We start from the raw sequence: 17785 nt of genomic DNA on the forward strand, positions 1-17785 counted from the left end.
ACTCCATGCGCGTTGATCAATGAAGGCTTTATACACGCTAATGCACGTGCTTGAACTATTGAGCGACGAGCAGGATCTCGATGGGTGTTGCGAAAGAACTTGGGATTTCTGCATACGGAGAATAAATAATAAATGAAACTGGAAGAAGAATAAGTGCGTGCAAACTTTGAAGGCAGGTTTAAACGCAGAGAAGAAAGGAGGAACAACGCTTAACTGCAAGAAGGCAGTGCATTGAAGCCAAGGTAGACTGTCTATAGCGGCAATGGCGAGAGAAACTCGAAGACTAGCGACAAGCGTGGGAAGGTGCGTGAATATAAAGCACAGCATTCGCTGCCTCCTTGGCGAACAGTTGTGGTCAAGGAGCTAACCCCCGTTCACCATGAAAGCCATCGTAAGTGATCGTATTGTATTTTGGCTGCGCAGGCTGTGCATTGCAAACGTGACAGTCGTGATTCGCAGATAGCTTAGTACTATGGTACGCACATAACCCGCTTCACGCAGACACGCGAGAAGTGTTTATGTTGAGCATAGTTTGATAGATTGATATGGGGGGTTTAACGTCCCAAAATCACCACATGATTATGAGAGACGCCGTAATAGAGGGCTCCGGAAATTTCGACCACCTGAGGTTCTTTAACGTGCACCCAAATCTGAGCACACGGGCCTAGAGCCTTTCTGCCTCCATCGGAAAGGCAGCCGCCGCAGCCGGGATATGAACCCGCGACCTTCGAGTCAGCAGCCGAGTTCCTTAGCCACTAGACCACCACGGCGGGCCTGTCTAGCGTAATTCGACTAGTCTTAGTTCAGAGCGCAAACGCAAAATAAAGAGAACCTATGAATGCCGTTGACAATATGTAGATGTTCAATAGTTTTGTGGCAATACTGTTTCTTCTGACACCTTCATGAAAAACTCATAGGAATTGCAGTGTCTCTATTTTCCTCATGAAACTATAATTCTTTGTTTTTTCCCGCAATATTTGTGGGAGTGTTTGTATTACCTACATAAAACTAGCTTTCTTCATCTTTTTGCATTTGCAAAGTTGTTACCTTAGTTCATGAGCATATTACTGATAAATGTGACCTAAACTTGCCTGTGGTACACTTTTATTTACCCGACATTGAAAAAAACTTTGACTACATCAACGCCAATGTATCCACCTTGCATACCACGACATTTCTTTTCGAGCCATATCCTCTTGATAACAGCCACTAGCGCTTGACAGCTATGCCACTAATAAGTAGTGATTCTATATCTGACGGCATTTTAAAGCCACTTTCCTTTTTAACTTTGTATGGTAAGTTATAATGAAAATACGTGACGATGAATGTTATGTGGCAACTACGTCTGCGTTCGCTGCCTAGAACGCCTATAGTTACGTAACCTTCATTCGTATTACACTGCAATACAGGTGGTTCCTCTCGTAACATTGCAAGAGATATTTCTAAATAAAGAATCATAACATTCATTGCGTGGCCTTTCTCAAAGTGACGAATTGAAGGGATGGATGTTTATTGATTAAAAAAACACAGACCATAGGCGCCTTTTTGCTAGACTTTTTTTTAAGCATATATTGGAAGTGTTGCCTCCAACATACTTCTGGCCACATTTGTACAAATGACCACAAAAAGGAAAGTACGTTCGAGGCACATACAGGAGATGCTCCTAAAGAAAGAGTGATTAAGATAAAAAAGCAAAGCCGTATTATACGGGAGGTATTTTTATTGTTCCAACCATAATTTTTATTTAGGGAGTGTGTTCACAGAGGGTGATATATATCTGCAATAGATTGATAACAATAGTCGCCGTCAATTTTTAGAACATGATCAGATATGACCATTAAAATCATCAAGTGATAATAACTTTTAGACAAAGCACAGCACTACAATACCTGTGCTCTCCGAGTCCCCAGGCACGAAGGGTTATTTTATAAATTAACATTCCAACTCAAGCAAACCTTTGTGTAATTTTGTGCATGTGTTTGAGATTACATATTCCGTTAATGCTACAGATGAAATCATGTGTAGGCTACACAACTATACTGCCTTTTTAGTTGTCTGAGGCAGGGTTGTAAAGCATGCAACTCAGGAAGGCCTCCATATATTTATAAAGTGAGGAGAACTACTCGACCAGATTCCACACCTTCGTATTCTGTGGTCTTCACGATATGATCATGCCATCATGACAAGTAATGTATTCTCATTGTTTTATGATTTGATTATTTACTTAAAGAAAACTGTATCACGATTCAACTACCATTCCTAAAGTGACATTAAAGCAGCATTTGTTAGCAGTTGGTGACAATGTCCAATAACAAACCACTCTGGGCGCAGCTTTGCCTTCTAGCTGCTGTGCTCTTCTCAGGAGCTGCGACTGCAGCTGCAGACACAAAAAAGAAAAATGACAAAAATGATGACAGCAAAGTAGAGGGAAGAGGACTGTTTCACACCATTCCCGGCACTGTAGTCGTTCCTGGAGTCTGCCCACCGTGCCCTTGCGCTTATGGTGGAGCTGTCGGTGGTATTGGAGGAGGCTATGGGGGTGGCTTCGGTGGAGCCAGTGGTGGTGCTGCAGGTGGCTACAGTGGAGGAGGTGCTGGTGGAGTACGTGGTGGTGGAGCCGGCTTTGGTGCAGGAGCCGCTGGTGGAGTAGGTAGTGGTGGAGCTGGCTTTGGCGGAGGAGCCGCTGGTGGAGTAGGTGGTGGTGGAGCCGGCTATGGTGGAGGAGCCGCTGGCGGAGTACGTGGTGGTGGAGCCGGCTTTGTTGGAGGAGCTGCTGGTGGAGTAGGCGGTGGCGGAGCCGGTTATGGCGGAGGAGCCACTGGCGTGATAGGTGGAGGTGGTGCAGGCTACGGTGGAGCTGCTGGTGCAGTAGCTGGTGGTGGGGCTGCCGGTGGAGCTGTCAGTGGAGCCAGTGTTGGAGTAGGTGGTGGCGGCGTCGGCTATGGTGGAGCTGCTGGCGGAGTTGGCGGAGGCAGCTACGGCGGAGCTGCCGGTGGCGGAGCCGGCTTTGCCAGCGGCGGCCGCGGTGTGGCTGGAGGCGTTGGCGTTGGTGGTGTCGGTGGAGCGGCAGCCCACTCAGGATTCAAGGAAGGTGCTGGATTCAAGGGCAGCGCGGCAGGCCTGCAGACTGGCCAGGGCAGCTTCGCCTACAATGTAGGAGGATCCGACAGGATGGAGTATGGTCACAGCACCTCCTATGGTGACTCCAAGAGCTTCGGAATGAGCTCCAGCGAAGGCTTCAACAGGGGTCAGGGACAAGGCAGCCACGCAGGTGGCTTTAAATCACATGCTGCAGGAGCTGGGGGAGTAGCCTCAAGTGCTGGGGCAAAGGTTGTTGGCTAAGAGGTCGTCCACTCGCGGTCAAGAAAGGTTGGTGTACTCTTTGGCCTTGCATCTGTATAAACGTAGTGCAGTCAAAGGTACCACTTCTTCCCGGTGGCAATATATAAAAAAAACTATGCTTTTAAGTTAAGCACTGACTCAAGAACCAGCTGTATAGTTGAGAAGAGGTTAAAAACAGTGTTATTGTGGGTCTCTTTAACAATCATGCTCCCGTAAGGTAAAATAACTGACTGTGTGCAATTATTTCAGTACGGACGTGAAAGTATGCGGAGGTGGTTTACAGAAGTGAACTTATTTTCCGTAACGCAACGTAATCTGTCTATGATTGTTTTAACTCATGCCATATGTTCACGTATGATTTCTTTAAATATGCCTCAGTACTCATTGAGTCCCGCAGTAAAACTCAATTGCGATGTGTGCACATAAACGATTTCACGTTTTTTGATAACCACCTAACATATGTTGTTTTTGGCTGTAGCATTTACTTGTTCACGCAAGGGGATAGAGATGACGCGAAATAAAAAATATTCGAAGCAGCTACAACAAGATGTATTTACAACACATACAAACAGCGTATAAATAATATGGACACAGAGTTCATGTCTCTGTTCTTTATGACATTGAACCCAGCAGATGGGGCGTAGGATGAACTCGCCAGCGCTTGCTTCTTCTTTTCTTTTCTTTTCTGCTGCACTTTCGCAAACTTCTGTAGAAGCACAATAATGCGTTTTCTGCACATGTTTTCTGTTTTTGCTCGTCAAACTTCCACGGAAATTGTTGCCCACATCTCATGACTGAAGTTCGGCCTAAAAGTTCTGTCGTACCAGGAATACAAATGTAGGGCAAAAATGTAGCGGCACAAATAAATTACACTCGTTCGGATTTGCACAACACTATCGCACTTTTTATGCACACAGAGCTTAATACCAAGCTAGTTACGTCAATCTCCGCTAAAGTTGTTCTGGAAAAGAAACGATTTCACCTTTCCAAGGCGCACCTCTGTCATGAGCCCAAAACGTCTTCATACTTAACCGATGATGACTCGCCAAGTAATGGATAAGAAAAAGATGGCTGTAACCTTAAGGAACAAGAAAAGAGCACTACGGTTGAGGGGATAAACGGATCCAAGAGACATTTTAGTAGAAATCAAAAGAAATGGGCATGGGCTGGATACGATATGATGTAATTTGTTAACTTACCAATATCAGGTGCTCTTTCGGCATACTTTTATGGGAAAACTCATAAGGCAGTCGCATGCGCCCCTACGTAAACGACTACGTAGGCCTACTTCAGCGTAGGTCTAATCTCTGAAGGTCTACATCAGCGAAAACAAAAAGACTTCACCAGGTGTTGTCACGCCACAAGCGACTAATGAGGATCTTACGTTCATATTTAAAATTATCACTTGTAGAACTCTCCGAGCACTTCAATAAAAGCAGATCGGATCGTATATACTCGTGGATTGAGGGGCGTGTTACAAAACTGCAGATGGGGAAAATATCAGGGTACAGTTCTTCATTTCGTTGCTCTTCGTTCTCATGCGGTTCTGGCACGACCCCAGAGGTAACTGCACTACAGCGTAGGTCTTAAACTTGTGACAATGTAAGCAACTAGGGCTATAGAAAAACCATTTTTTTTCATTTCAGGTTTCTTTAGGAACTATGAAAATGCTAAAATTAACTTAAATACGAAGGTTTAGAAACGTGGTAGAATGAAAGATAAAGTAATGTAGTAGCAACTCAAGTGTTAAGCTTTCAAAACTAGATGTGCTGTACTTCCGTTCAACACACTGTGTACACGTCATTGTGGTGTACTTTCATAGAGGAAAAGAAAATTTGGTAAGATTTTCAACAGGAACAAACTTTATCAAAAACTTCATCAGAGTACTTATAGACCAATATCAGCAAGGATAAAAGTGCGAGTCAGGTGAAGTAATAAATATTTATATTGAATCAGTTCTTTACGTTGTGTTTTTTGTTCAAAAACTAATTATTTACTGGCTTTTTTGTCTCTCAGGATTGACCATCCACAGTTCCCCAAGGCTTGTGTTCACCAAAGCCGCCTCGCGTTTGCCCACACGGAAGCTTTCTCTGGCGCTGTGCAAGGCATATTCACTTTCGACAAAGTACAAAGACGTTCACTACCACCTAAATGTAACAACTCACGCAATAAGTGGTTTTAAATAAACAAAATTATACAAGTGAGCTTTTTATTACTATGATTACTCCCATGGCACTCAGATATCAGAAGCTTCAAAAACATGCTTTCAGTTAGAACTACTTAAAAGCAAGAGATAGTGAAACCAAGCAAAGCTCAGAGGATGTTCCTATTGTATTTAATTATTGTGTAGTAATTATGAAATAAATGACGATAAAAATTAACGAAAGAACGAGTCATTGCTGGTTGAGACCAAACCAATGAAGCGTTTTTGTATAAAACACATACAACAAATTAAGGCATGACTCAATTCTAATGAACCATGTCGCTGATGGGACAAAAAAGATTGCTCTCATAAATTACTAGAGTCTATCTGACACTTTTATATGGCCGACAAAATTTTAAACAGCACAATACCCCCTCTTTGCAGAGGTAGTGTTGTCCACGGTGCCAGTATGTTTTTCAGGGTTAAAGGTCAATGTTCGAACAGCTTTAAATAGCGCAATGGAGACAGTATGACATTACCCAATGATAACAGCTGGTACTAATCATTTCCTCGCGCCATTAATTTTTTGCTTCAGTCCTATTTATCTACGCTAGCCCTACTACGTCCTTTAAAACACCCAAGTGTAGAGTAGCCATTCATTGATCTGTTTAATTTATGTGTGGGGTTTAACGTCCCAAAACCACCATATGATTATGAGAGACGCCGTAGTGGAAGGCTCCGGAAATTTCGACCACCTAGGGTTCTTTACCGTGCACCCAGATCTGAGTACACAGGCCTACAGCATTTTCACCTTCACCGAAAATGCAGACGCAGCAGCTGGGATTCAATCCCTAGACCTGTGGGTCAGCAGTCAAGTACCTTAGCCAGTAGACCACCACGGCGGGGCAGCGTAGAGTAGCCAAACAGCAACGTCATTTGTTAGTGCCTTATACTCTTCGTTTGTGTTTGGTTTTCTTCTTCTCAATAGCTGGTGAAATGGTAGGCTTCACAATACAGAAAGTGGTGGCGTGACTTTGGCGTCGTCAACGTTTTATTCTAGCGCAGATCTTCATCGTCGCTAGAACCGTTTTTGTTTATGCAAAGGTGCGCTAACAAACTAGTTATATACACACACCCTTACTGAATGCTCATCTATCATCAGCACAGTTTCATGGTAACTCGAAATTCGCGCGTGATCTGCACTGGCAAACCTTTCAGTTATTTTTATTTGTCCGTGGTCATTTTCCTTGTTCTCATATGATCTTGAGGTTATCTGTATTTGATCTTTTATAGCGGGTATTTCAAAAATGGTTTCTAAATCCCCGAAAATAAAAAAATTGCAATATTCGCTCACTGTCTTCACAGTTACTTTTCCTGCGGCAGTAGATCCCTTGAAATTGTTAAAGATGTCAGTTGGGACACTAATTAAAAAGATTATTCATTACGTTCCCATTAGTTCACTTAGGCTGTATAATAAATGAAAGAATTGAAGTCCTCCATACAGGATACCCAGCACAGATAGGAAATTTTCAAAAGCAGCCTTTAGTTACAAGTTTAGCTTAATAAAATTCAACTAAGTTGAGTGATGAAGCCTCGAATGAACAACCAATAACCACAACAAGAAGACGAGGTAAACCAATGCAATAAGCAGCAGCGAATGACAAAGATTAGAGATTAGTTCTATAATTACAAGCACAGCCCACATGTGCTCACAATAAAGTAGGTTGACGTGATGGTTGTTATAACGACATTCACTCATTTTGGAGGTTTCAGATGAATATGGCAGTTGCTCTACCCACATTTCAATATCTGTTTTGCCCCTCAATTTGGTTGAATCACCTTACCTCGCAATATTATTACTAGAGGCCACTTTTTATTAATCGCAATACTACAATTATTTTTTTTGCATCAAGGACTTCAGTACTCACATTTCACGTATACCACTTAGCTCCACCAAATAAATGTTTATTGTGTTCCTTAATTATTTTTAGGAATATGTCTGAAGCTATTTTAGGGTACATGTGACAACAGAAGAAGTGATTGAGGAGGCATAGAACGAGTAACACAATTACCAATTTTTTTAGAAATTTCTGCCCATTTCGTCAAACACCGGGTATTTCCACCTTATTGCATTCCTTTCGAACACTCTCGCTATTGACACTATGCAGTCAATGGTCACTTTTATATTGCTGTTAGAGACTAAAAAAGCCTAAAAACCACCCAGGGAGAGAAGTTAAAGCATGCGAGAAATTGTTCCTTAACCAGGCACCCCGCCCACCGACATCAAGTGATAAATAAATAAAGAGAAAGCAAACTGTTGGTGCAGGTAAAATCACGAGCTGAAATTACATGCAGACCTGTCGTTGAGAAGAATTTCGGGACACCTAAATGAGCTTCGTGTTCACTTTATGCTTCCCTGAAAAACGAAGACGGGGAGCGTAGATTTCTGAAAGTAAACCTTCTGGAACTTGCCTCAGCACCAGCTCAGCTGAAAAAGTCACCGGCCATTTTCATCATTAGAGAGTTTTAGTCTCGGGGACCCCAAGCTTCTTGTTGCTTTGTACTTCTAGCTGCACCTGTAGAAAATACAAAAGAATGCGAGAGCTTTCGTACGCAGGCAGCTTGGGGTATCCAGCGTATATTCTCCATATTAAAGTGTATAACTACCATTACGACTTCAATAACGCATTGACCTGATTGATTGATATGTGGGGCTTAACATCCAAAAACACCATATGCTTATGAGAGACGCCGTGTTGGAGGGCTGCGGAAACATAAATCACCACCTGGCGTTGTTTCACGTGCACTCAAATTTAAGAACACGGGCCTACAATATTTCTATATCCGTCGTAAATACAGCCGCCACAGCCTGGATTCGATCCTACGACCTGCGGGTCAGCAGCACAGCACCTTAGCCACTAGACCACCGTGGCGGGGCATTGAAATGCTCAACTTAGGCGCTAGATACGATGTTGACTCTCTGATACGGTCACTCACTGTAATCGTTTGCATGAACATTAAAAATCAACATCACTATTCAGGTGTTATGCAAACACCTGAATAGTGAATAGAACAAAATGTGACAAAGCGAGGCAAATTTTAAAAATTAAGAAAAAAAAGCTACGACAACCTCCTTCAAGCAATCTCACATCATTCCTTCAGTGGAAATTTATGTAAGCATTGTACTAATGGGATAATTAGGGTATTCATTGAGAAGGTCATACCGATGATGACTCGCCAAGTAATGGATAGGAACAAAATAGCTGTAACCTTAAGGAACAAGAAGAGAGCACTGTGGGTGAGAGGATAAATGGGTCCAAAAAACATCTTCGTAGAAATCAAAAGATATGGGCATGGGCTGGATATGTAGCTCGTAGGCAGGTTATCCGCTCGTCATAAAAAGGAGCTCACTAGGTTACAAGAGAAAGAGAACATGCCAGGTGGAGGCAGAAAGTTAAGTGTGGTGAGTATATTAAAAAGTTTGCGTGTATAACACAAAAGTAGCAAGCATATGATCGGTTTGGTTGGAGGAGCACGGTACAGGCCTTTGAACTGCAGTGGGCGCAGCCAGATTGGTGGTATTGCTGTTGTACTATAGGTACCATAACGTGAACTGCTCTTGCGTTGTGAACTACAAGATCAAAAATCAGACACGTAGCAGATGATTCCTTCATTGCATTCAAGTGCATCATAATGTACAGTAAAGGTTGGCAGGGTGCTTGAACATAAACTAAAATGCTTTCACGTGACAAATATGGAAAGAATATATATTTCCAGACTTTAGTAATACCGTTAACTCGCAGTTTACTATAGTGCACGAAATAACTCAGTGAGTAACGAATATAAAGAAATTCTGGCGAAATATTAACAGGCACCTATTGGCGCTACGCGAAGTCATCAACACACCTCGGTTTTGATACTTCTACCTAGTCTACACGGGGATGACAGAAGTTCTCTGGAGCACCTTTTTTAGGAATATTAGAAAGTGTAATATTTTTTGCAAAATCAGCCTTATATGCATGGTTTACTTTGACTATATATAGTGGTATAAGAAATTTGCTAAAGTACTCTTTTATTTTGAAAACTGTATGTTATACGCAATTGGGACAGCATTCACATTAGCTTTTCTAGCTGGTCATGCGATCCACTAGTGTAGCTACTGCGCAGCGATAAGGTGTTGGGAAATGAGGAGGCTGACAAATGGGCTAGTGTAACAACACAGCATAGGTACCTTGACACTCGCGACGTTTACACAATTCAACTCATAAAATATTCTTTTTGCCATATGACGCAATTTTTTCAAGGCAAACGTTGTACGGAGACTATAAATCTCGGCATTCCTTTAAAGAGCTTGTCCGTTTTTATGAGCTTCACTGATTCAAATATTAGCCGCAAGTTTAACACACTTCTTTGTCTATAATGAGACATAACAAACACGTCCTAATACTTTTGCGGCATCAGACAATATCAGCACATTGCAATTACTGCTACAGATAGTTCGATTTTATATGAATGAGTGTAGACTCGGACGTGTCACTGCTTGAAAACCCATTAAACACGTCTTCTCGCTGCAAGGAATGTGTTCAAAAAAAGGGAGAGATAGATAGCAGAGGGAAAAGAAGGGAGGTTACGTCGAGTGAATCTGGTTTGCTACCCTATATTAGAGTGAAATGTAGCCCCGCCGCGGTGTTCTAGTGGCTAAGGTAATCGGCTGCTGACCCGCAGGTCACGAGATTGAATCCCGGCTGCTGCGGCTGCATTTCCGATGGGGGCGGAAATGATGTAGGCCCGTGTGCTCAGATTTGGGTGCAAGTTAAAGAACCCCAGGTGGTCGAAACTTCGGAGCCCTCTACTACGGCGTCTCTAATAATCATATGGTGGCTTTCGGACGTTACACCCCACATATCAATCAACTATAGTGAAATGAATCAAAAAGATAGATAACAAAAATTGAAAATACGCGCAATAAAAAAGCAAAAAGTGAGAGACAGAACAATGATAGTGTAATAAGCATCGTCTCAACAATCCCTCACAGAAGCCTCTTCTCTCAAGAAAAGAAAGAAAGTATAGGTAATGCATCAATAGGAAGCGACTGAAGTAACTGCTATATTGGAATCTGTAGGGAAACGCTAATCGTAAGGCTTCCTAATTACTATATTATTCGAACTTTTGCATAGACTTTCTGTTTAAACCAATTCATCAGATATCAAAAGAGCTCAAATAAAACTTATTTATATATGCTTTTACTAGAAGTAGAGAAGATTCATTGCATCTTTTGAGGGCTTGACTAAGGATGGGGAGAAACGGGAGAAACTACCTGGAGTAGAAACGGGCTTAGGTTTTTTGTATGACTTTGGTACACTGTGGAAACAAAATGAAAGAGAATGAGACTCACAAATACAGCAAGGTAATCTAACAGCAAGCGGGCCGTGTAAGCAACAGCTATTACGAATTGTGGCGAGAAATCTATGTCACAAGATAGAGAATATCACAAGATATATGATGCATCATATGCATGCAAAGTGATATTGGCTTTCATTTTGTAAAGCTGTTGACAAATGTATGAGCTCTTCCTAGTGCATTTTTAAAGTTGCTGTGGGAGTGCATTCAATAACGGCCTAAGCGAGTGAGGTTCATCTTTCAAGGTACCTTGGGGGAATTTCGCAAGTGCGATAGCGCAGTTGCGATATTCAAGGTAACCTTTGGCGGCTGTTATTTTGTAACGCACGCACGTTGTCTGAGGCATACAAATGAGTCCAGTAATAATTATTCCTATAACTTCTGGACATTTACATACTTGATAAACTAAGTTCTTAGAACACCAGTTGGAAAACTTGAAAAAGTATCGTGCTTTTGTTTCCGGCAATTACCAGAAGCGCCCACTATAATCATAAGTTTTATGGGCAGTGATTGGTCAAACTAACGCATATGTATCATGCTATCTGAGCTTTTTCTTTTATATAGAACACTTTGGCATAAAAAGAAATTTGGCCACCTAATGCAAAGATGAGAATATACCTAAATGGAATTGGGTGGTTCATTGTAATAGAGAGAGGTGGAGAACAATCATTGTGCGCAGTATTCAAGTTTTATTCTCTTTTCAGTAGCGTCTGCACTTCTCAGACGCACACACGTACTTCCTAGCGCACATGCACACACATACAGACACTCAGACACACAAACACACAAAAGCAAGAAAATAAATACAGCTCGAGCCAATGCGGAAGTGTTGCGTTCTGTAACGTAAAAGTTGCAGTGAAGTAAACGCGAGAGTATTCGCATTGTATTCACGTATGGAACTTCCAATGAACGATTGTACACCAGTAGACGTGGCGTCCTGCACTTGCCCGCATGAAACAAAAGTCGGTCACTTCAGGCGAAACCTTCATTATCAAGGTGTATGAAATTAGGTCAAATTTTAACTGCAATTAGACACGCTACTTAAATATAAGGAGTGAGAGAGACTGCGTGTTCCACAAAGAAAATCCACGAAATTCCTTCCCTCCACTTTGCAATCAACATCGGTGGCTACATAGACAAAGAATATATAAGCCATAGATTACACAGAACAGCCATGGTTGTCTTTTAGCAAAGTGGACAAATGAACGCTGTGGTATGTACTCATTTGATTGTTGCTTTTCATTGACTGAGTTATTAGACACGTTTCGATGAACGCCTTGTAAGATATAGATAGATAGATAGATAGATAGATAGATAGATAGATAGATAGATAGATAGATAGATAGATAGATAGATAGATAGATAGATAGATAGAAAAAATATTTTAACAAAGAGGACTGTACAGAATACAGAGAACTTCTTAACGCAGGTAAATTTTTAAAGCACTGGTACTAAAGCTTTTCTTACAAGAAGACTGAAGGAGATGGTGTCATATGTCTTCAGTATAAGAAGTTTTGTAGCAGTTTCTGGCGTTTTCCTGAAAGTATGAGCCATGAGACCAGCTGAAACAGGCAAGCTCCATCTATTATTTATTGTATTACAGCGCATGAGCTTATTCCCTGTTCTGATAAAGTTCAATATATTTTTTCATGTGTTCAACAAAGCTCAGTAAATGTTTCACGCAACATTTTTCAACATATTATTACGTTCTCCTTGTTAAATCAGAGTATGTCATCTGAATCACCCCTTCACCAAAAAAGACGCATTTTCTGGGAAGCATTTTTCACGCACAAGCGGAAAAAGAGGCAAGAAAAAAAATCGCAGCATATCTACGAAGTGAATGATGATGAGAGTTGCGAAGCGTCCGTCAGCCCGTCTGTGCTTCCGTTTATCCGTTCGTTCTTACTTCCGTCCGTCCGCACGACCACCCATGTGTCTAACCATGCGTCCGTCTGCCCATGCGTTCATCCGTCCGTCCATCTGTCCGTCCATCTTCTAGTCTGTCTGTTCGTCCGTCCGTGCGTCCGTCTAGTGAACACTCGAAGTTCCACCATGCGGCATCTCGCATCCCCTGTGGCACATGACCGCTCTGCGCGTCCATCGATCCGTCCATTCGTCTGCTATTCTGTCTGTCCGTCCGTCCATGCATCCGTCCGTGCGTCCATCAAGTGAACACTCCAAGTACCACCATCTCCCATCTCGCATCCCGGTGGCTACGTACGACAACGACGAAGGATGGACAGACCCAAGCCCTAAAGAGCTTCGCCCCAAAACCCTTTCTCCTCAGCCTTAAGGAGCTCAGCGTGGCAAGGTCATGAGCACGAAAGGTTCTGCTGTTCAATATATAGAACAGCAATATCGCCAGCTTTCAAGCTGCTCATGACAAGTGCAGCACACATTTGTTTGTTCTTCCAGGTTGCCTTTGTGTTTGCTCTGTTCTGCTGAGCCACCACCTCAGCTGAAGAAAAAGTAACCAAACACTTCACAAAAATCGAAGGCCACGGGTTTCCACTTATTGCCATCGGTGACATCAGCAGCTGTCCACCTTGTCGTCGTGGATATGCACTCACCGGTGTAAGTGAGGTGGGTCAAGCACTCGGCTGCGGTGCCTCTCTGGGCTCCAGTTCATGTAGTGAGCACGGGGCTGCAACTTCTGATCTATCGGGTAGAGCCGCTCAATTTGGCACCGGTATTGCTGGTAAAACTATGAATGGCCATGCCCTTCGGTAAAGTGTAAGAACTGGACCTGAATCGCCGGTTGTAGAACCTGGCGCAAGCGTTATTCTGTGTTGGTGCCACTCTTCCAGGCACCAGTGGAGGTCCAGGTCTGGTCAGTGGTGGCGGAGCGGGCGTGTTGAGTACTCCTTCGGTCAGCACTCCGGGCATCAGTACTAAATTTGGCGGTGGTCAAGCTGCCACAGCTGCCGGTCATTCTGGTTTCCAAACTGGCTCTAGATTCACCACCAAGGCGCCACAAAGCGGGACAAGGGAGCTTCGTCTACAAAGCTAGTGACTGTTACAGCGTTCGTACGAACACAGCATTTCTTTTGTAGACTCCAATAGCTCTGGTGTCCCCGTAATTAAGAGCTCCGAATGGAATCAGTGACAAGGAAGGCATGTAAGTGTGTTTAACATGCGGGCCGCTGGATCAGAAACATCCAGCGACAGCTCTGCATACAAGACTAAGGTCGTCGCCTGAGAAATATAGCACAGTCAGACGCCGCATAACAGAGTACGTAACAGAGTACGTAACCACCAGAGGCACATACCCGAAATAGCGGTCCTTACGATTTTGACCTCCAAGGTGGTTCCGGTGAGAGATTTCTTCTGTGCGTTGTTGAACAATAAAAGATAGTGTTCAATGCACATGTTAATGGCTGCTAAGGGGGAATGAGAAACAGGAGCATTCGGCCTTTAGGTAACGCGCACGCTGCGATCCCCATTAGCAGCTATTGGCATGTACATTGAGCACGATCTGACAAGAAAGGGTTGCTACGTTATACTCGCTGGGTGTAACCTCCTTGGTTTTAGAAAGGTTTAGCGAGAATTGGGCCGCATAGCCATGAATACAGTGAACTAGTATATACGATGAGCTCGAGGCGGTTAAAGGTGGCAAATAAACCCGAAGTGCAAGCCGTAAGAAAGTGTGCATGTGCCACCTCCCGTTCAGTCCTTGAAATGTCCGCTGGATGGCGGTGCTTCTATATGGAGAATATATGATGAAAAGATGCGAGATGGTGGTACTTGGAGTGCTGAATAGATGTACGAACGGACACACAGGCGGATGCATGGATGAACGCATGAACGGACGCAGGCGCGGATGCATGGACGAACGCAGGGATGGACGCACGAACATACGCACGCACGGACGGGTGGATGGACGCATGGACGGCTACACAGACGTACGCAGGAACGAATGGACGGACGAATGCTTCGCCCCACTCCCCATCATTCACTCCGTGGATATGCTGTCATTTATTTTTTTCTTATTACGCACTTTCCGTTATATACTACAGCGACTTAGCGGATTTATTTATTCAATGATCATCGACGTTGTTCACTGGGATGGGGATGTAAGCCCAAGAGTCAAAGTGGGTGGCTCCACAATTAATGGTCCTATAGCTGGCAAACACCAACAGACATTGTGCGACATTGCATGCTCTCTCATATCAATGTAGAAGTAAACAATAAACTACTTCTGTAGAGACACGCTACTTTCGTGTTATATCAATTCTTGTGACAGAGCGATCAATCATATTCCATGCCGATGCAAAGTACACAGTAAGTGAAAACCATTAAAATTCTAGTGTTTTGAGGAACAGATGTTTGCGCGTAAGCGAACCAACAGTGGCAACACGTGCCCAAATGCATCAAATTGAAGATATCTGGACAAAGACGATAAATCGTTTTGAAACTGCGTCATTGCCGAATACATTGATTCAACATACGCCACCGAATTGACTAAGTATTTTTTTTTTCTAGCTGGAATTTTTCATATAATGCAAGTGCTACCTAAACGTGTGGCAATTTGCGTGTTGGTCACCAAACTTTGCTCCAGAAAAAAACACTTGAAAGCTGCTGAACCACATGATCACAATTTAGAAAAACCCTTCACGGCGTATGCAAGGAGATCATATCTGCCCAGTGCAAAATATATTTCACGAATTAAAATATTGACTTATTACTTTGTAAAGTGTGCAGAAAGGAAGAAGATTATGTACCGCAGTAGATTGAGGTATTACCAGCATCGGAATTCTTGATAAGCGCTAGATTAGGAACGAAACTGCTGTTAGAAGAAATTTCTACATCTTCACTAACAGCCACACCAGAATTCAAGCACTTGTTATACCATAGGAGTAGTAAAATATGTCAAACGCGAGGAACGGAAGTCACAATCACTCGTCTGCACTGTCAAATTCCACAGCTAAATTTATATTTACACAGAGCTGGTCTGGCAGCCTCCCCTCACTGTCCTGTTTGTAGAGTAAATGAGTCAACTGAACATTACATCATTTACTGTAACAGATTCTCTGCCTTACGTAAAAACAGTTTAGGTGCCGTTTGCCATCTTACCGGAATGCATTTAAATGCTCAAAATGTGTTTTCTTTCGGGGCTTTGTCTCTAGGCTACAGGGACGAGAAGATTGTTGACGCATTGCAGGAGTTCATGAAAAGTTCAAAGAGGTTTAAGGGTTGAAATCATTCTTTGGCAGATTTTGAAAGTTCTAAATTCATAATAAATCAAATACGACGTTTTATTGCATCACACTACAGATTATTTACGATTCAACCATCAAATTCGTCTTGCGGACTTTTTCTTTTATTTCTCGTAAGTAGATTAATTTTAACCTGTTCATAAGGAAGAAATTTATGAAACCATCCGGTTCTTGGCCAATCCCCCAGCGTGGGTATGCGCTCCATCGCCAAGGATCTTGACTTGAGGTCACGATGACCATCGGAGGCTGATTTGTACCTGGCTGAATGTTTCGTCAGCCATTTATAGAATGGGGGGTAGTTTCCTGTTGCGAAGTTTCTGGTTGACTTACCCCACACCTCCATCACTCCTAAACGAGGTTTATTCGCATAAATAGCACTTGAACAGCGTGTCTATTGATACTGAAATCGGGCGGCAACAAGCGACACAGAAATCACAGAGCTAGAGCCAACAGCTCGCGCTGGGCTCCTCTCGCTAATGTCGTGACCCACTTCGGCACATAATCTTCTTCCTCTCTACAAGTGCAACATATATACAGCCTTAAAATAATTCATGTCTTGAGATTCCCGCTTTTGTTATGCGGTCTCAGCGTTTTCACATTCGATGGGCCAGTTGCACTATGACTCTGAGAGCGATGATGAACTTGGGTTCTATTCTGGCTCAACTACATCTCAGTCCGCTGATTTTATGAAGTTTTCTGTTCAACCAGGTGCTCCTAAAGGCCTCGAATTGGGAGATCACACTGATTTACGCCACTTCGTATGCTATATAAATTCAAAGTAAAGGGGCCCTGCTACACTCTTTCAGCATGGCCAGAAAACGCTGCGTATCGGTAGCTGGGACCCTGAGAACACGCTATCCAAACATAACAGTGCGGCACATGGCCTGGAATCATCAAACCAAGCCACAAATTGTTCGCTTAACTCTTTACAAATGGTGTTATAAACCCAAATGACTTCGTCATAAATCCAACGTCCACGGTATTGGTTCACTGAGAATCATGCACTACATAGTTACCGTGGCCGCCACGGGAAGCAATTCTGGGCCCACGGACGCACTTGCGATCACACTGAAAGTAAGCCAATCGTTTGAAGAAAAAAAAGAAAAAAGTGCTAGGTCATGACGTGCGCTTACGAAGAATTCATCATCTTGCCCTTTCGTCATCCACCTGCCTGAGTAGCTTTTGCATGCTAGCCAGTGCGAAAAGAGTGAGAAAGCACTTCAAACGTGCGAGAAATCCCAGTAACTGTGCTCGTACTGACCGGAATAAAAAACTCCAGCAGCCAATTTGAGAGGCAATAAGGTCTTTTTATGAAGCCGTTCGAGGAATATTTGTAAAGTGCTGCAGGGTGGCTTTAAAATAATGTTTTATAAGAACCAAACAAACAATTTCTGGAAGGCTACTATAAACAGGAAAATGTCCAATAGTGGGATAATACGAGGATGCCCTGCAGCAACAGACGGAGTAATCAGACGTATTAAAACAGCAACAGACGTATAATAAAAAAAGATGTACTGCAACTACAAACAGTAATGCCAACTGAATATATATATTCTACATCTATTATTCTATACTTCGACACGTGGGGTGTTATCGCTTATAAAACGGATTAAAAGAAAGAATATAGAAGAAAGTACTTTCAGTATTTGTGTGCGCCTGTGAATTGCACACCTACAGGGACCAC

General features: G+C 42.9%; 1 protein-coding gene across 1 annotated transcript; it reads left to right on the plus strand.

The window, feature by feature from the left end:
• Positions 1–257: 257 nt before the first annotated feature.
• LOC119161182 (uncharacterized) lies at positions 258–5546 on the plus strand. Its single transcript, XM_037413537.2, has 3 exons — positions 258–391; positions 2332–3369; positions 5359–5546. Exons 1-2 carry the CDS (start codon positions 380–382, stop codon positions 3340–3342), a joined length of 1023 nt encoding a protein of 340 aa, XP_037269434.2. The 5' UTR covers positions 258–379; the 3' UTR covers positions 3343–3369; positions 5359–5546.
• Positions 5547–17785: the final 12239 nt, after the last annotated feature.

The sequence above is a fragment of the Rhipicephalus microplus genome, chromosome X (genome assembly GCF_043290135.1).
Source record: "Rhipicephalus microplus isolate Deutch F79 chromosome X, USDA_Rmic, whole genome shotgun sequence".
Taxonomy (NCBI): Eukaryota; Metazoa; Arthropoda; class Arachnida; order Ixodida; family Ixodidae; genus Rhipicephalus; species Rhipicephalus microplus.